The sequence below is a fragment of the Mus caroli genome, chromosome 18 (assembly GCF_900094665.2).
Source record: "Mus caroli chromosome 18, CAROLI_EIJ_v1.1, whole genome shotgun sequence".
Classification (NCBI taxonomy): domain Eukaryota; kingdom Metazoa; phylum Chordata; class Mammalia; order Rodentia; family Muridae; genus Mus; species Mus caroli.
The window spans coordinates 36,393,257-36,416,843 of NC_034587.1; the positions used below are offsets into that span (position 1 = coordinate 36,393,257).

Here is a 23,587-nt window from a genome sequence, read left to right on the forward strand (position 1 = left end):
GGTGGAGGTACACGCAGTAGAATTGTACATGCAGTAGACTCTCAGTGGCGGTGAGGGTTGGGTATGCATGTGCTCACCCCTCTCTAGTCTTTCCTGTGTGTTTGAGAATGTCCTTAGTAAATTGTTGGGATCTAATGGTGTCTCTTACTGGCCACACTGACTGTACATTCTTAGCCTGTATTGGAGGAGGTTGGTTTATGGAGGGAGAACAGAGTGTAGTCACTGAAAGAAGGATGCATGAGGCTGGTTGGCCAGTGAACTGGGTCTGTTTCCAAGGCTGGGTGGTTTAGACCCAGATGTGTGGACGTCCTGGGGTGATTCCGCTCTTTCCATATCACATGGAGGCAAAGAAGAACTCAGCATGTGCTTTTTCTGCTGCCTTTAAATTGTCCCTGAAATCCTTTCTTAACTTGAACACAGATTTCTCTTTTCCTCCTTTGCAACCAGTTTTTATTTATATTGGCGGAGATACCGATCTTCCGTTGAAAGCTAGGGAAGTTGCTTGTTCAGGGGTTTTTAGGATTTCTGAATATGAAATGCGAGGAAATTGCATAACACTGCAGCGCACTGTTTCCTCTGCTTGTTGCCCAAAATACAGTAGTTCCTTCTAGAAGCTTGAAGGAATTTGGCAGCTCCTACCCCCTGATGGTCTGCTGTGGTGTTATCCTGATTTGAGATCAAGTTTTTCCTGAGGTCAAACAACATAGCTTCCTGAATTATAACTATGGCAACAGTGTTTATGCAACACACGAATCAAAGCGGGGGATGGGGGAAGGTGTACCCACAGCCACAGAGACCTTCTCCTCATGTCTAAATCACCAGGACTAGAAACTAGCTCAAAGAAAGGCCTACCTTATCCCTAGGCTCTGGTGGTCACTTGCTACCTGTGTGCCACCTCTCCTTTGGAAATTACGTCACCTTAAATGGTGATGTCTCACACTGAGAAGCTCAAGTGCCAGCTGCACTCAAAACAGGAAGGGGAAGGCTTTAACATATAGAAAATCCACTCACCCAGCTCCTTAAGTCTTGCTTCTGGGGCAAAGAGAAGGACCCAGGAAGGAACGGCACCTTCTGTCTTAAGCCCATCCTGTCCTCTAGTGATGAATAATTTCTTGGACACTGATTCTATGCTTGGCACTGTATTTGGTGCCATTTCCTCCTACCCTGCTCTCCATACACACAGTAGAAGGATCTTCTCCTCAGAGGAGAATGGAAATAATGAAGAAGGAAAGGCTGTACTTGGAAGTGTTAAGTTCTGCAGAACTGACTGTAAGTGCAGTGAGAGGTCAAAGGAGGGAGCCATTCAGGTGGTCTGGGAGCCTCAGGGGAGTTAGGAAGCCTTGTGGAAAGCGTAGACAAAGACAAATAATATTTGGAGCTCATTGGGCTCCAGGAGAGCTATTTTTACTTCTCACAATGCTCTCATAAAGTGGTGTTTCTTAGCTCTACTTTACAATGAGAAAACAGATTCAGAAATGTCAGATATCATTTGAGGGCACAGAACTTGAAAGTGGTAGAGCCAGGCATTACTGTGAAGTCTCTTAAGCCAACAGTTCACATCTACCGCCTAACTGCCTCACTTAAACTAATTTTCCCCTGTTCTGGAATTTGTCCAAGGCCTATATTGTAATTAAGTCCCCCAAATGTGTCAAACCCGGGAATATCAAGGGTTACCCTTAAATGAAGACAAGCTCAGTCCTATAAGAGTGACTCCACGTTAGCCCCAGTGCCATAGTGGACACGAAGAGCTCTGTACCACCAGTGAAGTATAGATGCTTGCTTGTATTGCACCTTTCCTTCACCTTCACTTCATTTGAGGAAGTGAGTATTCTCTGTCTTCCACACAACAACCCTTGAAGATTTGAACACTGATATTGTGACATCTTAAAGACTTTTTTTTTCTTCATCCAAAGGGAAGCATCTTTTATATAAGAGTGATATATGCCTCAGACTAGAACAGTGACAGAGACAGTGGAGTCAGTAAGTCCTGAGGGAAGGTCAATATCCAAGTCCAAGTGAGAAGTCAAAGAAAATCTGACTTAGGGCAAAGAGAAAGGAATGGGGTAAGAAATTAGCTCCAGATAAGTGATACCATTGGAACATTTTTTTTTCTCCTGAGGGTTTTGCTGTTGCTTTGGTTTTATTCCACAACTCTTGGCTGTAAGCCACTGGGTCACAATTATAAAAAGAACTAAGATGTTCCTGGCTCACTGTGGAAAGATCAAGAATGACCCCTGGACATGTTTAGATGAATAGGCTTACATGTTACTGGAATCCAGTGTCCCTTCATAGAGTGGCTTTCCTTATGTTTGCCTGGCTCCTTTTACTTCACTTCAATGATTGGTGGACTTGTCCATAAAGCTTTAGATATGTATCTCACTCCTTTAGCAATATAGTATGCCTTCCTTTCCAATGTGGTGGTGGTGGTGGTGGTGGATGTTGTTGTTGTTGTTATTTAAATAGTAAGATCAAATACTACTGACTGGGTTTCACTTGGCATGAATCCCATGCAGTGATTTTAGAGTCTGGGTCACATGGATGGACCTGAAGATGCAATTCAGGTCTGCCCCAGATGAAACATACGGACTTGGGGCTATGGTTTCTCTTGGGATGCAAAGATGAAGCCAAGCAAAGGAGGAGTGCGGATACTGAGCAGTGGTGGGAGCTGCAGGTGCTCTTAGTTTTTCCTCTAATGTAGCTGAGGAATAATTAATTCAAAGAGAGAAGGGTCTTGTGTTTGAAGGTACAAACTAGCTGGTAGTGCTTGAATTCATAGGAAACCAAGCTTAAACAGCAAGCAGCAAGCTTTATGCATCACATGGTGTTGTGTTGGTGTATATAAAAAGGCTTCAGGGATTATTGACAGACTTTCCATGGCTGTAGGAGTCCAGTCATCTGGTCTACCTTTTGCTGCGCTCCTTTCATGAGACTGCCTGAGTCCCGAGTTGCTTATGATTGCATTGGAAAGGGAACTTAACCCTGTCCTGCAGACAGCCCCTTTCTCAGCCCTCATCCTAGAGCTCCCTAGTAACACTCTGGACTCCACAGCCCTCTGCTGCCTTTGTCACCTGCAGGATGCAGAGTGAGTATGAAGCAATGAGCCATAGAGAGTAATTAGTTTTGGAAGGGAGTTTGATAATTTTGAGTTAAGCCAAACAAGCAAAGCCTGTTTTTTATTTTCTTGTTATAAGTATGGAGTTCTATATATATTTACATTCCCCTGTCAAGTAAAGATTCCTAGAGAATTTTCCAGAAGAATGAGACACAGTCCCCAGGAAATGGTAGACCTGGCTTACTTTTTAGGTCTAGATAAAACTCTGTCCTTATCAGCTCTAACACAGGGATTAGGGGGACAAATCATTTTTTTTTGACTCCGTGCACTTAAAACCTACCTTCCTAATCAGTGCTCTTTAAGTAGCCTGCTACATGCTAGCTACTGAACCCTATTTATGTGTACTTCTGCTGGGCAAGAGCTGGGATTTGATGTTTGTTCAGGGTCAGATTCTTGCAAAGTACTGTCAAATATGTTTTTATTGGCTCTCCTTTGAGAGAGCCTCCCTGAGACAGCAAGCTATAGCTCTGGAGTGGAGATGTCAAGGGTAGCTTGCCCACTGAGGAATGGAAGAGAAGCAAGAGCCAGTTCTTTCTGCTTCTTGAGCTTGCCTGTCACTCAGCCTGAAGCACTGAGAGGCATATTTGTGATGGGAGTGGGGCACGAGTACTTCCCATTTCTAAGTTCTGTCTTTTCTAGTAGCGAGTCATCCTACTTTATTCTAAGTTGCTCAAACAGGTTTTTATCTACCCCTGCTTCAGTCACGGCTACTCCTTACACATCTCTCCACGTGGCCACCCCTGTACAGAGAGGTCTCCCTAGCTCAAACAATTCCTGTCTCTATGGGATTTCATGGGTGGCGGCCCACAAATGCGTGGAGTCTGACTGGTCACTTCTCAAGGGTGACATTACAAGTCTCTAAAATGGTCTGTGTCCAGTTGCTCGCTCTGCTGAGAATTCTTCCATAGCTTCCTCTTGCCGTTGCTGGCCAGCTTTCTTTGTGTGCTCATCATTTTTAGGAAGGATTTCCCTTGGTATCCTAGATGGCCTCAGGTTGGTTATGGTTTTCATTATTTACTGCCATACTTGTACTAACTGGAAGTTTGTAAAATGACTGTTATGTTTAAATAGGTGGAAAGTGTGTGCTTACATAATGGTTACTCTGCTATCATTCTAACTACTGATTACCCCCCCCCCCACCCCTTGATTAATCTCTAGGCTATTTGCCAAGCTGGACCGAGCGTAGATATTGTGGCTGGCTGAATTGGAATTGAACATAGGCCCTCTTCAAGATTAGCATGTGCTTTTAATGGCTGAACCATTATCTGGTTGTTTTAGAAGACTGAGGCCTAGGAATATATAGTGATGTGTGTGCAAATGGTAAATCTACAGTTTGAACTACGACAGATTACTGTGACCTTGTTAACACTGGGGGGCCAATACCCCAAAGTGCAAGTTCAAGCAAGGGCAGATGTATGTGGGAGTGCATACCTGTAACCATAGTATTCAGGACATGAAGCAGAAGGGTCAACAGTTCTAGCATAGCACAGAAGGAGCATGTCTCAGCCACACACGATGTCCAGTGATACAGAACCCTCCTGAGCACTGTTCAAAGATGTTAACTCATACCTTGTTTATGTTATGTCCCCACAATGGAATACCAGAGGACAGACATTCAGGTGGGGTGAGCTCACATATCTTAAGTTACTTGGAAAAGACCTCAAGGAATCAGAGTTTGGGGCTGAGTTTAGGTAAAATAGTTTAGTTCATGTAGAAACAATAGGGTTTTTCCATAATAAAATACATATTTTAACTGCTTTTCCATTATTTATTCATTTAACATCCTGATTGCTGTCCCCCCTCCAGTCTCCCCTCACAGACTGCCTCCCTTCATCCCCCTCCCCTTCTCCTGGATATCCCCCTACCCTAGTACATCAACTCTCTGCAGCATTAGGTGCATCCTCTCCCACTGAGGCCAGACAAGGTAGCCCATTTGGGGAATGGCTTTTACAGACAGGAAACAGCTTTAGAAACAGCCTCTGCTCCTGTTGTTGATGTACCCACATGGAGACTAAGCTGCACATCTGCCATATATGTGCTGGAATCCTCGGTCCAGCCCATGCGTGCTCTTCAGTTGCCTTCTCAGTCTCTGATAGCCCCCAGGGGGCCAGGCTAGTTGACCTCGTTTGGTCAAAACAATAGTTTTAAATAAGTTTGCCTATGAGCCTACTTCTCTCATGCCTTCATTTGTATAGAGTTTGTTCTGAAGTGTGTGGCCAAGTGCTAATGCAGCTATGCAGCCAAAGTCAGATTGGTTCATCAAATTACTATTTTACACATGCCTTCATTTATATATTTTAAAAGAAGTACCTGTCTGTGCTTTCTCAATATGGCTTAGATAAGATAATGGTACCAAAAGGTTACCCACAGAAAAATTCTGAGAATCCAAATGACTGTGTGCATTTTATAAAAATTCTCTGGGGACATGTAGATTGAATTGGTCCAGCAGTTTAGAAAATCTATTGCCAAATCACATTGGTCGCAGAGAAAGCAGATGAAGGTTTTCTGCATCCTGTGATTTATTAAATTGTTCCCCCATTGTAGTTTCTGGGTAAGGACTCGGGCACCTGCAGGGCCCTGTGTCTGTGAAAGTCCTGCCTTGCCAGCATGGTGATTATCACAGATGGGAGTTCTCTGGTTCTGAGGGTTCATGCAGTGTCACTTCCACGTTAGCCACCAGTGGGATGCATGCACGGGCGGTGGTTTTTTCAGGCTGGATCTCAAGAGCATTCCCAGTTTCATCTTCTCTCTGACTCAACAGTAAATTATTGTTCTTATGACTCACTTGTTCTGGCTGCCCTTGATATCACTTTATTATTGTCGTCGTTGTCGTCTTCATTGCCGTCAGGTTCCATACATGCACAATGATAGTGGCACTAAACCTAATCCATTTGGCCTTTCAAGAATTGGATGGGGACTTTGTAAAAGTCCATTCTCTAGTGCTGTTCCGAAGCCATTATCTATTGTGAAGTTGCTGCCTGCCCTGGACTACCTTGCTGCATGCATCATGTGAACACATAGTCCTGATAGAATTGGTCATTAGCCTTATTTCAAAAGCCATTGTCTTTGGCTCATTTACCCAGACGAGACAGAGATTAATGGCACAGCCTTGGAGGATAGGGGTAGCACATACTTCTGGTGTCTTTGGCTCATTGATCACACCTCTCCAACTCAGCATGCTTGGGTGTTCTAGGCAGGGGTCTCCTGAGACTCAGGAAACCTGGAAGGAAAGTAACTTGGCATGGTTTTGCCTCTTAATTAAGGAGAGCCGAAAGCTTTTTTTGGATTTTGCCTTTACAATGTGAACAAGTTTCTCTTGGATAGACTGTTCAGATTGAATTGGAGAAATGCAGTGATCAAGGTGGGCTGGAAGGAAAAACAAATAAATTGGCCAAAAGGCTGTCTCCTCCCGTGTTGTCCTTACTTGGCTTTCCGAGGTTATTGAGTGTAGTTGTGATGGGTCGCTGCCAACCAATCCCTGAGCAAGGCCCTGGTGGGACCTGGCTGTACCTTCCAGTCTTGTCCTTAGTCCTTGTGGTTGTATGACATGCGGTGGTTGTCAGCTACACTGACAAGTGCCTCAGTAAGATGGCACTTGTTGGACATGAGTACCTAGCCCTTCCTCTTTTATCATTTAAACTCATGGGGATAATTTATCTCCAGGGGAGCATTACCCCATACCAGACCCACACTGCCTCCTTTGCAGACCTCCATTGTACTTGTCAATATTTGAAGGAATCATATTTGTAAATATGTTTTCTTCACTGGTAGCAAAGTTCCACATGAGCTCCTAGAGGCTGCCCGTCTTTATCTGTGGCACCTAAATCACTGCCCGGCTGTTGCATTTGTTAACACAAGCAAAAGAATTGCAGAGGTCTAGAAAAATTTCAAAACCAGTATCCCTTATTTGATAACCATTTGAATAAAAACTCATCTCATCGAAGCCAAAGGAAGCCATGGCATTTGGCTACCTAGAGTCCCTGCTGTTCTCCAAGCCCCTCTGTCACCTTTGTGGAGTGCCATGGACATCCATTAGCAAACACCAATCAAGTCCAGACACTTCATTTATCCCAGTGATGGATGCTGCTCGGAGAGCCACCTGCAACTTTGGTTCAGTTGGGAATCAGCACAGCCTCTGTGGAGGCCTTCACGGAGACTTTGTAGGGTTTTGTCTTTTGCAAAGTCTGTGAAGGTTGAGCCATTCTTTTTGGCAGAAACACGGGCCACAGCACCCTCATTTGTCTTGAGCTGTTGCAGGCTATTCCTCTTGACATAATCTCACTGAATGTTCACGGCAGGCAGGGGAGGCGTATGCCAAGCAACTGTTATCACCCCCATCTCTGAGATGAACTAATAGGATCCAGCCAAATGAGGTGACTGGTGGGGAAGTCCAGGCCAAAGCCATTCTTGTGATGCCTTGTTTCTCAGACTCTTATGCTTGTCCTCTGATCTTTAAGTGGCTGTCAGTCTTCTATAGAGGATAAATATAATAATATATCTGATATATAATAAAGCAGGATGGTCTCTTGGATTTGGGGTTTGATATTCTCGGACAATTCCTAGACAGAGCCATGAAGACCCAGAGAAGGTAAGGCCAGCTATGGCCTACTTGAGCCCATTGCCCCACCCTTGACTAGCCATTCTTCTGCATTTCTTAGTAGAAAACTCACCTTTGGGGGTTCCGTGCATAGTTTTCAGAAATGCTTGGCTTAGTTCTTTTAGGGATTAAATATTTCTCAGCTGAGAGTGACCTTCAGCATTCCGAGGGACGGTTGAATAGATAAGTAGATATTTAAGTTATGATGCCAGCTTCCTCCCAGGCCTTTCCATACCTACACGGGCGGATCTGACCCTGGGATTGTTTTCAGAAGTAGAGGCTTCACCCTACTTCTTATCATAGCAACAGCACTTCAGGAATAGACGTGGTCAACAGCCCAACCCAGCCCACCCTTTGCTTTTGTGTGGACCCTAGGCCACATGTGATATTTACAGAATAATTTTTGCATTTGACAAGTGATAAAGCCCTGACACTGTATCCCAAAGAGGCGGAATGCCAGCCTCCCTTTGCAGCATAGGCAAAGAATATTGGTTCTGCTAATTAGACTTTTTTTTTTTTTGCAAAAAAAGTTACATTTTTTAAATTTTGTAATAACTTGTTTTCTCTCCTGATATTTAAGTACCTCTTGGCACTTTTTACTGTTTACAGTTTTCTATCTTGACCTTAATAGAGCAGCTAGCTGCCTTTTGCAGTAGCCACTGTCTCCTCTATAGTGAGAAATTTCCCTTCTTACCATTGGACCAGTGTCTCTTAAGATGATTTCTATCAACAGTTTAAGAAGCTGTGTTGTAAATGTGATAGCTTCTCTCTACAAAATTCTAATCTACATACAGAATAAAAGGGACTGGTGTCACCCCCAGGGTCAGGACTCAACAGTTTATAATGTCCCTTTGCCATTAACCAGCTGTGAAACCTCAAATCCCCTTGCATTTTCCAGCTGTACAACAGTGGTGGCAAGTGCTCTTGCCAAGCATGCAGTGGTGTAGATGGAGATCATTTCTGTGAAATGCTGAGGACATTGTCTTGTGTGCAGTTAATGCTTAATGATCTATAACTCACTTTGAATTCTCTTCTTCTGATTTATATGCACAAATCAGTTTATTTACCATTTAAAAAAAGATGAGATAACCCACTACCACCACACCACCCACACACTCTAGTGTTCCACAGGTGGTTCGGATCCATGCTTATTTGAGAACAGCTAAGTGCATGCTGGGAAGTAAGTCATTTCTTGAGGGGGGGGGGTTTACTGGGGCGAGGGGGCAGAAATCGCCTTCCATCTTTGGGTTTTCTGCAGTGAGTCTGTAGACCAGTATAAAATGCACATAGAGTAAATTTCTATTTTTATTTTTCAGGTGTACAACTCCAACAGAGACAGCCAGAGCGAAGGGAGTAAGTATGACCCATGGGTAATAGTCTGCAGTCAGAGTTGGGGGTGGGAGGGGAGGCCTGGAGAAGTGCCACATCAAGGCTGAGCCACCAGGAGGTGCCATGGGCATTTTGGGTTAGCCACATTTTAGAGGGTTATTCCAGAGCAAGATTAAGAGTGTAGTGACCTCTTGGATTTAAACAACCCTTCATGCTTTCTGTGGTGCTCTTATAAGCATTATCTCACGTGGTGGTCCCAGGTCTTATTAAGATGGTAGCTGCAGTCACCACTTATAAATGGCTTAATAACCAGCAACGGAGAGGAGAGCCAAAGCCGCTGGCACAGTCTGCCATCCCTGCAAGGGCAGTAGCCAAGGTGGACTGCTTACTTATTCTGTTTCCTATGTGGCTCTTTGAGAGGAGAGAGCAGTGAGGGGAGGAGATACTGTTCTTTGATGGAGGTGAGCAGCAGCCTCTTAGAACACAGCACTTTCCTGCCTCAGGCCAGCTTCCCTCTGCAGCACCCTGGAGGGCACCTGTGACTGCAAAGGCAAGAGGATTAGAGGAGACACCTGCTGGGCAAGCCCAGCAACCTGATTTTCTCCTTAGTGCATAAGACAAGAAGCAAATTCCTTCTTGGGTGCCCCAGGGGTACAGAGGAAACTGACTCCCTCAGCTTTGCTCTAGAAAAGCCCTGCCCTGAACTGTGGTAGTGTCAGGAGATTTGGAGCAGAGCAGCCCATCTCTCTCAGTAGACAGAAGTGTGAGCCTTTCACTGATGTTGTTGCTGCTGCAGCTGATCTTTTTCTTCCTCCTCTTCCTCTTCTTTTGTGAAAGCCATTAGCCATTATGAAACAGATGTTTCTTTCTGAAATACTTTGCCAAAAGTTTAAAATAACAACAAAAATTAAACAAAGAATCTTTAGCCAAGGCTGGCCTCAAATACCCAGCCAGAGATGAACTTCTGACCCTTCTGCCTCCCTACTGAGTGCTGAGATAACAAGTGTAACTGGGAAACCCAGTTTATGCAGTGCTGGGGCTTGAACCCAGTACCTCATGGATGAAAAATAAGCATTGTACCAACCTGGCTATATCAGCCATTGCCAGAAGATCCAGATAAAATATTAAGTGATTTGTAATGACCAAAACTGACAAGATTGTACTCTTCGTTATGAGAGGAAAAACCAGGTTTGTTTTGTTTTCTCTTCAAAAATGGAGTAAGGAAAACATTTTAAGTAAATGTTCAAGGAAACAAAGAAGTAGCTCTCCCCCGACCCCAATTTAAGTAGATGGTTTAAAGTGTCTGGGGTTAACTTTGGCTAAGGGGTAGGGAGCAGAACTCAGAGGTTTAACAGCAAAGAAGCAATAGAAGGCTGTAGTGACCTTGGTGGTGGAGCAAATGAAGACACAGGCTGGCAGACAGACCAGCTCTGGAGATGCAGGAGCCAACAATAAGGGGCCTTCTGGATGCTGTCGGTAGGATACAAAGTGAAGAGTGAGATTCCCAGGAAAGATACCAGCCAGTGAGTATAGTGTGTGTCTCCCCAAGGAAAAACCATACACTATGATGGATGGTGTCTAGCATATTGTATGAAATGGGAGCTGGAAGGCTTCTCAGGGGAAATTAGGGAGGCCACTGGGATAGGAGGCCTGGATGGATACCCAGCAGGCTGAAAGCACATCTTCCCACGCCTGGCCTCAGGCAGGTCATAGTGCTTCTTAGTAAAGACCCCTAGAGACCCCAGGAGCAGTGGGTGAGTGCATACAGAGTTCTCTGCTGCATGCTAACCGGCACCTGGTGACTTCATGAGCCTGCTTCTTTGTGTAAGTGTCAAGAGGTGGAAAACATTCTAGTTGAAATGATTTTATTGATAGGTATGCTAATAGGTCCTGCTGGTCCACAACTGTTTTATGAGTATGTTTGGAAGTTTTCCGGAAGTGGCTAGCCTTTGACTCAGTGATCATTTCTAAAATACAAACTGTATATTTAAAATGCAAGAGAGCAGTTAGGGAATCTATTAAATGGAGTAAATGTCAGAGTAGTACGCAGCCTTTAACAAGATGAAGGATGCAAGTGGTGTCTTTCCATGGTCAGAGTCTGTAGAATCAGCTAGGGAGGGAGCCTCTGTAAAGAAATATGTAGGTTTGGATAGCCTGTGGGTATGCCTATGAGAGAGTTTAATTGGATGAATTAATTAATGAATTATTTGGGTTAGTTAATTGAAATTGGGGAGATCCCCTCTGAACGTGGCAGCACTGTTTTGTGCGCTAGGCCCTGGAATGGATGAAAAGAAGAGAAGGGTCAGAGTACCATGAATTCTTTCATTCCCAGCTCTCTGCCCTTGACTGTGAATGTGATGTGACTAGCTACTTCAAGATTATGGTACCTTGACTTTCCCACAGTGTTAAACTATAACCCAAAATTATGTGCCAAATAAACTTTGTTTTTTAGAGATGTGTTTATGTTTTATTATGTATACATGGTTCGGCCTGCGTGCATGCCTGAGAGCCAGAAAAGGGTGTCAGATTTCATTATGGATGGTTATAAACTACGATGTGGTTGCTGGGAATTGAACTCAGGACCTCTGGAAGAGCAGCCAGCACTCCTAACCTCTGAGATATTCAGCACTAAATTTAGTTTCTTAAGTTATTTTTATTTCGGAGTATTTTATCAAGCAACAGAGGGAGAAACTGAGGCAGGAGGACTGTGGCAATGGCTCAGCAGTCAAGGCACTTGTACAAAGGAAGAGGACCAGGGTTCAGATCTGTGGAGCCCACAGACATGTCAGTGGGCATAGCAGCCGTGTGTTATCCCAGCCCTTGAAGGCAGAAGCAAAGGATCTCTGAGCAATCTGGCTAGTGAAACTAGGTTAGTTGGAAAGCTCTGGATTTGATTAATAGATCCGTCCTCAAAGGAACGAACCAGGAACATTGCCAGCCACAACCTTGGGCTTCTTATGTACCCCCCCCCACACACACACACACATGCAAATGAGCACACACGCAAACATACCACACACACACCAGTATGTGAAAAGGAGAAAGAAAATGTTGAACAAGGAAGACCTTAATGTTTGATGCCTGCAGCACATCATTGAATTTTCAAAATAAGGGCAGTGGAACAAATAAAGGGAGAAGTCATGGGATTGATCTAGGTGTTTGATAGGAAAGTGTCTTAAGCTACGTTGATCATCAAATACTAAATCAGGGTGGCAAGTGGCTTACTGGGAATGTTCAGATCCTAGTGTGCTTCCATGTAAGCTACATTGTCTACTGTTAAAGTAGTTTACAGCGATAGCTGTTAAGTAACCACTTGATATGTGTGCGTCAGGCACTAAAGGTTTCTTAGACTAAGTTTGTTGGGGACCTTTGGCTTGATTTGTAGATGAAGAAATTGAGGCTCATAAGCTCCTAGGATACAAGTTAGTCAAATTTTTACCCAACCCCAGTGGTTGTATTCTTGAAGACAAGACAAATTTATTCGACTTTGCTTGAACAAAGGGTAGTGCAGAGTCCTCAATGAAAACTGCAGGCTCTGCTTCTGCCTCCTGTTACTCACAGACTGAGGGGATTTGCCTGTGTCAGTCATGGAGCGCAGTTTGTGTAGGAAGAAGGAGAGGTTGTGAAAAGTAGCAACCACCTTTTCAAGGCTGCTTCATTTTGTTTTAGTCTTCAGTGCCTCCCGGCTGGCGAGGGACTAGTGGGCTGGGTTGGTGTTGCCTTCCTTTCTTGGTATTAGTATCCTCTGCTGTATCATTCTTTTCCTGTCTCCTATTTAGGAATTGAACCCAGGGCCTTGGGCATGCAGGGCAGATTCTCTCCCACTTGGCTCCAACCCTCACCTTGACACTATTGTCTCTGTTCATCTTTACTGGGCTCATCTGCCACACATAGCACTCACTATTGTTAGGATCTTGGTCTTTCTACCGTTTTTTAATGCCCCAGTTTAAGCTCTTTTCAAGGGAAGAAGTCAGTCTGATAGGGATTTGAGGATTGACTATTGCTTTTCTGACCAAATTCCAAATGTCAGTATGCAAATAAAAACCATGTAAGTGTTTTGTTTCCTCAAATGTTTTGGTGGGAGTTTGAATGCAAACCTCTTGTTATAGAGCCAGCGGTGTTCTGAGGGGAATTCTTTTATTTACTTGTCAGAATTTGTTACATTGATGTGAAGTTTTCTCTCGGGGCATACAGTGCCTGAGGGCATTATACCGATTCATAATGACATCTGTTGGCCGCTTTATTTTCACATTGCTCACTTGCTAAAGAGAAGATGGCTACAGACAATACAGGCACATCTCTTTTTGTTTTCTCTTCTGTATGTTCTGTTTACGTCATAGGTTGAAAGCCTGCATCTTCCTTCCGTGCACATTATCATAGTGAATTTTCCATTTTCTGTATTAATTTGTACTCTTCTCTTTCCCCTCCATTTGTACTTTAGTTTACCCTTTAGGCCACTAATCTAGTTTGTACTTTTAAAGCACATTTCTTGTAAAAATGCATCTTCTATCTAGCCCCGCCCTTAAATGATAAAAAACAGCCCTGTGTCTTGCTCTGATCTGTCTTTGTCCCCCTCAGCATGCGTTGGGAGCCATCCACATCATTCCTTGTGGTCTGCCACCCAGACCGAAGGCGGATCATCTGGCTTTGAAGAGATGTGCTCTCGCCTCCTCAGCTGTATTCCACTCTGAAGTTCTCATCACCACAGCACATCTCTATGATGTGACCTTGTATGATGCTGTCCTGGGGTTAAACTCTCTAGTCCATGCTAGGCTTAGTTTGGTCTGTCCTCAGGTTGCTCTCCATAGTGGTCTGTCTACAGTTCCAGTAGCCTTACGTGCACATTTTCCCATTCCTGCTAACTCAGTTCCTCAGCCCTGTGATTCCTTACCGGCCTAATATCTTTCCGTGCTAACACATACCTTTCTCTAGTAAGTAGAGTTTTGAGCGTCTGCTCACATTGCCTGTCAGTCCTCTGGGCATCCTGGTCTCTTAATGTCTACGCTCATGTCCTTTGTCCATTTTTCGGTGACAGCTTGGCAGCTTTTCCCCATGTACTTGCAAAGTTATTTCTATTTAGATATTAATCTTTCTTAATTGTAGACATTTTATCTTATTTTTGTGGTGATAGGGATTGAACCAGAGCCTTGCACATGCTAGGCAAGCCACTGAAATGAGTATCCAGCCTGCAATTAGATATTTGAAGTACACTTTCCCGTCTTGTTACCTATTGATGTTATTTGTGCTGTCGTTCTTTGGTGCTGGGATTGAACCTAGGGCCTTGTGCACGTTACAGAGCTGTATTCCTTATATAGTCATTGCATCTTTTAAATTTTGTCTCTGATTTCTTTTCTGGTTCCTAGTTTTCAAATCTTATTTGAAGAAGGCCCTTTTAACCCAAGGGCTGACCATGCACCTGAGTCTTTACTTTCCACTCTCTTCCCTCTTCCGTCCCTCTTCCATCCTTCTGTCCTTCCATCCATCCTTCCCTCCCTCCTATTAATGCCATTTTAGGGTTGACATTGCTACTTGTAGACATTTATTCTTTGAGAATAGATTTAGTAAGTTCCTCAAACGTGAAACCTTCATCTGCATTTAGGATTATGTTAATTAAATAGATCGATTTTGAGGAAAACCAACAGTTTTATCTGTAATCCCATCCTCTGCTCCAAGAACTGTGAATGTCTTTCTGTTTATTCAGGCAAACATCCTTTTATTTTGGTTTGAGTTTTCTGCCTAGAGGTCTTGTGTGTTCTTGGTTGAAGTCTTCCTGAAATATTAAAGACAGAAGACAACCTTCTTCTTTAGCTGCTCATCGTGTAATCAGTAGTCCCAAGAACAGAGAATTTTCCTTTGGTTGTTCACAGAATGTTAGAAGCTCGGAGCTCTCCAGAAGGTCAATTCTGACTGCACAGAAAAGGAAAAGGGGAGAGTGGAATTATGGCTGGTGAAGAAGATCTTGATTTCCTGCTCTTTCCTGCTCCCTGAGCTTCTCACTGACAGGGCAACCACCCCTAGTACCACCATCCAGTCTCCAGATCCCCAATCCACTCTTACAAGAGGCAGGGAGGGCTCTGCACTAGGCCAGGTCTGTTCTCCTTGCCACTCTGCTGGCTTCTCTGCCACTTTGATGCTTCGTTAGTCTTGTTCTACACATCTGAACTTTGGCTACCGTTGTGAGATTTGTTCTCCAAAAATTCAGAGAATTGAAATTAGCTCAGGTCAGAAGTGAGAGACTCTAAGACTTTCAGGATGTAAGTTTTAAGTAATAAATGTTACTACCTGTTCACCTTTTCAAAGGTTAGCTTAAAAAAAAAACAACCCAAAAACAGAACTGCAGGTCCCCTCTGCTTCTCCAAATTTAAAGGCTGAAAGCCGATGGATTGGGGTAGAGAGGGCCCAGTTTCTTAATCTGGTTAGTCATAGTTCCACCTCCCTCTATGTGAGACTACCCAAATCAATAGGCTAACTAGGTTTATTTAATATCACGAGTCCTTATGGCTGCAGGCTTGCCTTCTCATGAACATCGTCAGAGCACAGCCAAATGCTGAGCACCTGGCTTTTCAGAATATCATGGCAGCAGTTCACTCTGCCTCCCACTCTTGGTTAGCACTTCTCTTTCATTCCTATTTGGACTAATTACTGGATGGAACCTTAGGAGTTCAGGCTTCCTGAAGGTCCTCATCTAGTAAATCGCCATCTGAGTACATAAGGGCAGATGCTACTGACAACTGTGAGCACAAGAGGGAGAACACCTTCAGCTGGAATAGATAGCTCTACATTGAAGCAGTTATGATGTGCAGATGTGCAGCAGGGCTGGGAGCACCAAGAGCAATAGACAGATGGCCCAGTTTTGTTGGAGGTTAGGAGGCATATATAATATGCATGTCATCAACAAGTATACCCTTTGTGTAAAATGCCCCAAACTGATATGAAAAATGAGCCTCAGATGGGATTTCATCTAGCCCAAACAGATTTAGAAAATGCAAACTTCCAGGCAGGGCTGTGGCTCATTTGTAGAGGGCTCGTTCATATAGCATGTGCAAGGCTGTCCCTGCAATCAGCAGAACAGCATATGCTGAGGAACCCACTGTGCTCTCTTAGGTTGTTATTCACAGTGGGAGGAGGGGAGGAGAGCAATGATTAGCCGGTGAATGCCCTGTATGGAGCTAGAGGTGTGGTCTCGTTTGTAGGATGTAGACACGGAATCTCCAAACTGAACTCTGAAGCAGTTTAAAAATATATATTCTGTTTGGTTATTAAATAATATGAAGTTGCAGTAGAATATTAAGGAACTACAGCAAACCAATGTTTCAAAAACAGTAAAACTAATTTGTAAGCCCACAGCTATTTCATTATTGAATTTTTAAAATGATGTCTTATAAGTATTTTCCAGTATTGCTATGGATTTTAGCTTAATTGGCATTATGGTGAATAAACTTATTCCCATTTTGTTTTTAAGAATGTCCAAGAATTATCTGTGCCATAAAAGTTACATCTTGATAAAATTTGTGGTGTTTATTTAATATTCCATAATAGGATTCTATCCTAATTGCTCTAATGGTCCTTTCCAGTTGGTGGATATTTTGAGGCCTATACCTCTCTCTCTCCTCTCTCTTTTATGTGTATGGGTGTTTTGGCTGCACATCTCTCTGTATATCACATGTGTGCCTATTACCCATGTTGGTTAGAAGAGGGCATCAGATACCCTGAGACTAGAGTTACAGACAGTTGTGGACCACAGTGTAGGTGCTGGGAATTGAACCAAAGTCCTCTGGAAGAGCAGCCAGTGCTGTTAACTGCTGGATCACCTCTTCAGTACCCTGGAATGCTTTGTTTAGGGTAAACTTGGTGGTGTTGATTAGTGCTTTCATATAGGGTGCTGTGGAGCTGATATAGATTAGCATGTTGGCCCTTGACTCTTGGAGAGAGATGGCCGGGCCCTCTATACTTTGATTATCTTTCCTATAGGAATGGAGATATCAACATTCCTGTCTTACAAACTCAATGTGAGAATTAAAGTTGAGCACAGTATCTGAAATGTTAATGCCTAATCACTCCCGGGTTTAGTTCTTCCCATCACCTGGCCAAATGTGCTTCTCACTGACAAGGAAACTCTTTTTCTGGGGATGGTGGTACATGTACTTCAAGGTTGAAATAAGAGGATGGAGAGTTCCAGGCTAGCCTGGGTAACATAGTGAGACCTTGCTACAAAACCAAAAGAGCAACAAACCACACAGAACAAGGACAAGTCCAGAGTTGAGAAAAGCCATTGGACTGACAGATCTGCTCTTGCAGGGAACAATGAGGAGAAAGAGGGAGGTAACCATTTTCTCCATCTCGAAGCCCTCTGAGGGCAGCTCATTTAATTCTGGTAGCTGTGTGTCTCAACATTAGTACCTCAGGAGCGTTCTAAGTAGCTGTCTCTGATATGTACTTAGTGTGGTATGAGTGAGAGGCACAAACACAATAAATTTGTTGATTTTGTAAATGCCATCATTTACCACAGAGATCTTGCTTTTCAGTAAAGGGGCAGAGGGGAAAATATTTTTAGTTTGTGGAATTGTTGATTTCCTCTATGGCACTAGTGTGAAAGCAGCCACTGATGCTACGGGGCTGAGTGGAGGAGTCCTGGCCAGTAAAGCTTTATTAGCAGATCAGGCAGTGGTGACTTTTAGCCATGGAGTATAGTTTGTTTGCTCATCACTTAACACACAGGGAACTTTTAAATAAACAGTCTGTTTAGAATGGCATGGGGTTTGGCAGAGGGGGATGATGGTAAGTGAATGCGAATGGCCATCACTTACAGAAACGGAGTTCAGTGCATCTAGATTTTAACTGAGCCAACAGAATTCAAGAGATATAGTCGAGAAGTAGGAAAGCCAATGGCCAGGGTCCTTTGCTTCTGCTCTTGACATGCATGGAATCTTTGCTTTGTTTCTTTATGCAGTCATATGCAGCCAGACTTGGGAGACTAGAAGCAACCTAGAGCAATTCTATCAGCAGTCTTTTAGCATCTGACCCAGTGGTTCTCAACCTGTGGGTCATGACACACAACTCTTTCACAGGGGTTGCCAGAGACCATATACAGATAATTACATTGTGATTCATAACAGTGGCAAAATTATAGTTATGAAGCAGCAATGTTCACCACAATGTGAGGAACTGTACCAAAGTGTCACAGCATCGGGAAGGTTGAGAACCACCACTCTAACCCGCTGTGTGGACACGCCACATGCCACATGAATCTCCATATTAGAGCCATTAGAATCAGTCTTTCCTCAAATACCTGTGCTCAGTTCTGGGTGAGCCAGGGCCACAGGCTTTGATGGCTCTAAAGACTCAGGGTTGGGTCTTTACAGTGGTACCGTGGCATCCCACAGAGATTCTGGAACAAATGGAGCCACTCCCTGTTGTCTCTGTTGTTTACATTCTCATTCTTAAGGTTGTCACTCAAATCCAGGCTCACAGTGGTGCTTTCTTAAGGCTTGTCTGGATTTATGAGCCAAGACTGAAGATCAGGAGAGGAGATGGGCAGGGATGTATTTCCACCTCTCTGTGTTTACCTAGTTCTGTCCCTCTGATCCTCAATTCTCTTCATCTCTGCATTGGTTTCCCTTCATCTGCCAGACAGAAAAGAGATTCAGCCTTGAAGATCACCGTGGAAACCTCAGTGGGTTAGCATGGCTACTATTTTTAAGAAGGTTCTAAAGCTGTCAGCCTTCATGATCAAAGGTCCACATTCTCATGAAAGCAGTAAAGGGCAGGAAAAAGGGATTCCCTGTCCCCCTTGCTTCCAGCCACCTTTGGCCCTTTGCTGTTAGAACACCCACAGTAGAGAGGCAGGAAGAGGCAGCCATTGGTCACAAGGATCCCTTTGGGATCAGAGCCATCCAAAAGCTGCCAGGTCTCCCCTGTTGGGGAGCTTTATAAATAGAACATTTCCCCTTTTAAACCTGGGCAGAGTGGAAGCATTAATGGGCGCAACGCCTGGCCTCCTGTGCACTGGTCCACGAGGCCATCAGCTGAGTGTACCTTCCCCTCCAGCTTTCCATCCTGTCTGCCAGGGATAGCCCACAGCAGCTTCTTCTCCATTCTGCCTGCTCCCCTGTGCCCTCTTGGCCTTTCTTCTCCCTGCTGGTCCATGCAGGTTTCTGTGGCAATCCCTTTTGTCTTCTGAGGCTCAGTTAGAGTCAGAAGAGAGGCTGTGCAGGCACTTTTTTTTTTTCTACACTTTGCCTTTTGCTAGGAATCCTGCCTGCGACATGGTTGCTGTGGCTGCACTGAGCTACAGTTACATTTAGTGAAGCAGTGATGTCTCAACCACATGCCTTAGCTACAGGCAGAGTCTGGCGAGAGGGGGGAATGGTCCTCAGATACTTTCAGTTCCCAGCTGTTGTGTGTGATGAGACCATCTTCCAAGGACAGCATTAGCAATAGAGCTCCTTGAACTTGCCCAGGCAGTCAGAAGTCTTTTTGCTTATCCTGGGAGACATTTCAGAAATCCATTCTTAGCTTCAGACTGACAGAGGCAGCCAGCATGTAATTTTGCCGTGGCCTAATGTTTGCCTTTCCCTCGTGCTGTGGAATCTGTACTAACAGACTGGTAAAGCTACCTCCTGACAGCCCAGGCTGGGCTTAAGGCAGTATGATGCAGGACTCTGGATACCTCTCTAACCCCTATCAAGTGGTAGCTAAAACAGAGGTTGAAAGATTGTCCATACTGTCACCAAGTCCAGGCTTCTAATGATTATACTTAATACCTATTGAGTTCACACTACACACATTGTGCTAAGTGTTTGACACGCACTATGTCACTTGATAATTATTATAAGGGAAGTGGTATCATTGACTTCATTTACAGATGCCTGAGGCTTCTATCTAGGTTCAAACTCAAATAATTTCTTCAAGTATGGTCACTCAGTAAACTGAACAAAGATTGCAGATTGTACTTCTGACTCTGTGTGTGTGTGTATGTGTGTGTTTTGTGGTGTGTGTGTTGTGTTGTGTGTGTGTTGTGTGTGTGTTGTGTTGTGTGTGTTGTGTGTGTGTGTGTTTATGGTGTGTGTGTGTGTAAGGGTTGGCAGAGGCTATAAGGTTTCATTTGGGGTAGGGTAGAGTCACATATAGGAGTTTTAATTCTGACAGTCTACATAGATTGCAAACCCAATGCCATTGCTATAATGTCTGACCTTGGGAAACTCCAGGCCTCAGTTATTTATATGAGAGACTGGCTTCACTACATACATCTTGACTTTCCAGGTAAATTGAATAAAATTGTGACAGATACCTTTTGCTCAGTGGTGGCTGGTGCTGGACGCTGTCATTAATCATCACTGCTTGCTCTATTATCAGTAGCATCCTTAGTATCCTAAGATACTGCCTCTCAAGTTCCCTAGAGTGTCTGAAGGTAGGTAGATGAAGTCTGTCCATCAAAGTGTGTTTTGAGTCTGAATATCATCTCCTTCTTCACCTTTGCTTTCTCACAATATATTTTGACAAAGGGGGGGCGGATTGTACCTGGGGCATCTGGAGCTAGCAGGTAGGTTTGAAAAATAAATGGCAGGAGAAAGGGTTTTGGTAGGCAGAGGCATTTGGATCTGAAAGTTTGAAATACTCTGTCTTCATGATTTTTTTGTTGGATCAGAAGTCAGCACAAAGCACTTGAGGCCTAAATAAAAGGATTAGAGGCCAGTGGACTAAGATACGCTCAGGATGCCTAGTCTGATAGCAGGAGATAATGATGCAGGTGATGCTGGGGCATTGGCTGAGACCTGTTTTTTCAGTGTCTCTGTCTGAGAAACACTCTTTTCCATGGCAGATGTGCAGCCCTTAGTTAGCTGTGCTCTGCAGCAGCTGACATGGTGCCATGTGGGCCTCCTGACTCCTGTTGAGATGAGCCTCTTTTGACAGCTGTCCTTGGGCCTCCTTGATTTAGGCAGAGAGCTGAGAGGTTTATTACAGGCAAGCAGTGATTTCTCTTCTATTTATGTTCCTTCCATGACTGTATCTCTCTTCCATCTCAGTTTTTCTGTTTGTCCCCAGAAACTGTGGAAAGCAGGGTAGTGGCTGTGTGTCTGTCAGGCAGGGAAGGGGCATTTGGATTGTCAGGTGTTGCCTAGAGGCCAGGCCATGATGGAGACGCCCTGTGGGTGCTCCCTGACTTCCTCATATGCACAGATTCCTGTGTGTTAAGTCAGCTACACTCTCCTAAAGAGTCTTTGGAGTGCTGAGAACATTTTATCTATTGGTTCTTGGTCTTTTGACTGGAAAACTATAAGTTTATTTGTTTCCTCATTCAGGAAACATTTATGAAAATAAAGGCACAAGTGGGCTGATTGATCCTCCACCCTTGTAAAGCTGGCGCCATTTAAAAAACTTTAATTGAAACATTTTAACTGTTGTATAAAAAACTACAAAGTGTGCACATCAAATAGACTACCACAAAGTGTTGATATTTGTATACATTGGATAATATGGAGGCTATATACTCTAGAGAGATTGACAACAAACTATAAACAAGTAGACCAGGGTATACTTTGTGGTAGAGGCAAATCCCATGAAGAAATATGAAGGATGAGGAAAATCAGGCAAAGGCACTTGGGTCAGATGATCAGAGCCTCCTAAGAAGTGAGAGAGGGCAGGATGCATGTGAGAAGTTGACAGGTGAGTACTGTCAACCAAAGGGCCAGCCACACACAACCCCTCTAAGGAGGGGAATGAATGGAGCTCTAGAGATGTTCAAAAGGACCACAGGGATAGATGGGAGTAGGCCCGGAGGAGAGCAGCCAGGTACGCTAGAGTTAGATTCATGCACTCACAAGGTAAGATTGTGGTCTTAGCATTGGAGAAACTCCTAGAGTATTGTGATGAGATAAGGTGGGTTGTCTGTGCTGCAGTCATTTAAAAGGATGGCCCTGGAGGTCGATAAAGAATAGACCTTGGGGATAAAAGGAGAAACATGTCAGAGATGATTGCAGCAGTCCAGGAAAAAGTCTCATCAGTCTCGGGTCCTGGTATTAGCTGTAAGTCTACGAAGAAGGAGCTGGGTTGGATACGGGTGGCTCGTCCTTTTAGCTAGCTTGAATGCAGCATAAGCTTGGGGCGCCGTGAGACATGAGCTCAGATGTGTTCCTTGTGTCTCACCTTTGCTGCCTATGTTTACGTACACACCTATCATCTTCATCATTATTGTTTTTCTTTAAATAAACTTCTTTTAAACGTTTACTTAAGGTATAAATATATCATGCAGCACATTTTGTGTCAAACAGATTCCTAATACTCAATACGTAGGAACATAGATCGAAGAAATATATGTGAACTTCTTGGAATCATTCCATATACCACATCGGCAGAAGCTCATTTTACATATTAAGACCCAGAGTCGTTAGGTCCTTCATACCCTGCAGGGAAGGTAGTAGTGCAGATGCTGGCGATCAATTTTTTTTGTCTCTGGCCGTGATAGTTTAAGGTGCTGGCTGCTTTCCAACGGGTTCTCCCACTTACCAAAGCACAGCGTATAGGAGAGGGCTCAGGATTTGTGTTACAAGTGTACGTACCCTGCTTCTCTTGACTCCTGGAATTGACACTGCTAGGAGAAGAGAAAGAGATAACAGCAGAGTGAATGAAAATGAGTAAGGAGAGATATTTATGACACATTGTCTTCATGATTGCTTATTTTAATTTGGTACTTGTCATTATTTTTCACCGAGTCATACAAATAAACATAAACTTGACAGCTCATACTGCCTGTTCTGAAAGAGGTTGATAAGACGCATGGGGTATTAAGCTAGGAGAGAAGACTAAAGAGACTTTTTGAGAAATTTATACTTAAGGAGAGTTCTGTATTAAACAGGCCAAGTGGGTAAGGTACGACTCATTGCTTATGCAAAGGTTGGAGAATGTGGTTAAGTAGATGTTCAAAGGAAGCCAGTGTGGTGAGGTGCTGAGAGCTAGGGGGAGTGGCATCTGAGGAGGCCCGGTCTGAGCAAGCTAGAGCTGGGCCCCAAGGCTCCCTTGGTTCATGTTCAGGATATGGGTTACCTCCTGGACAATGTTGACACTGCAGGTTGACTAAATAAGCTGATAGTTTCAATATCTTGGAAACATAAGAATAAGAGTGAACGCAGTTCCTTGAAGTAAGAAATAGGCCAGGCACTCTTTTGTTGTTGTTGTTGTTGTTGAAAAGCTTAAACCAAATGGGTCTGTCTCACAGGGCCAGACCTATATAGGGAGTTGAGTTGTCGGGGTAAAGTTTGTGGCATCAAACGCAGTGGGTGGGTTGGCTCAATACCGATAAATATAGTGTAAGAGATCATGTGCTTCCTTTTAGAGAAGGAATGAATATCATTTTTTTTTTTTAATCAATTGGGCAAGCCAAGGTAGGAAAGAGAAAGCTAGGTTGATGGAGTGTGCGGTTGATGGAGTGTAAGTAGGGAAGCAACTTGAATTTTGTTGTTGTTGTTCTAGTTTTTTTTTTTTTTAAATTCACTCTACATCCCTATCACTGTTGCCCCTTCCAGTCCCTACCTCCCCACAATCCCTCTTCC

The 23,587-nt window shown here is 43.9% G+C and overlaps 1 protein-coding gene across 7 annotated transcripts in view; it reads left to right on the plus strand.

Moving 5' to 3' along the window:
• Arhgap26 (Rho GTPase activating protein 26) overlaps positions 1-23,587 on the plus strand; it is a 388,578-nt gene that overhangs the window by 201,642 nt on the left and 163,349 nt on the right. For all 7 annotated transcript variants that reach the window (XM_029471859.1, XM_029471862.1, XM_021150728.2 and 4 more), the window contains exon 12: positions 9,026-9,062. In XM_029471859.1, coding sequence (XP_029327719.1) covers positions 9,026-9,062 — 37 coding nt within the window. The remainder of the gene's footprint in view (positions 1-9,025; positions 9,063-23,587) is intronic.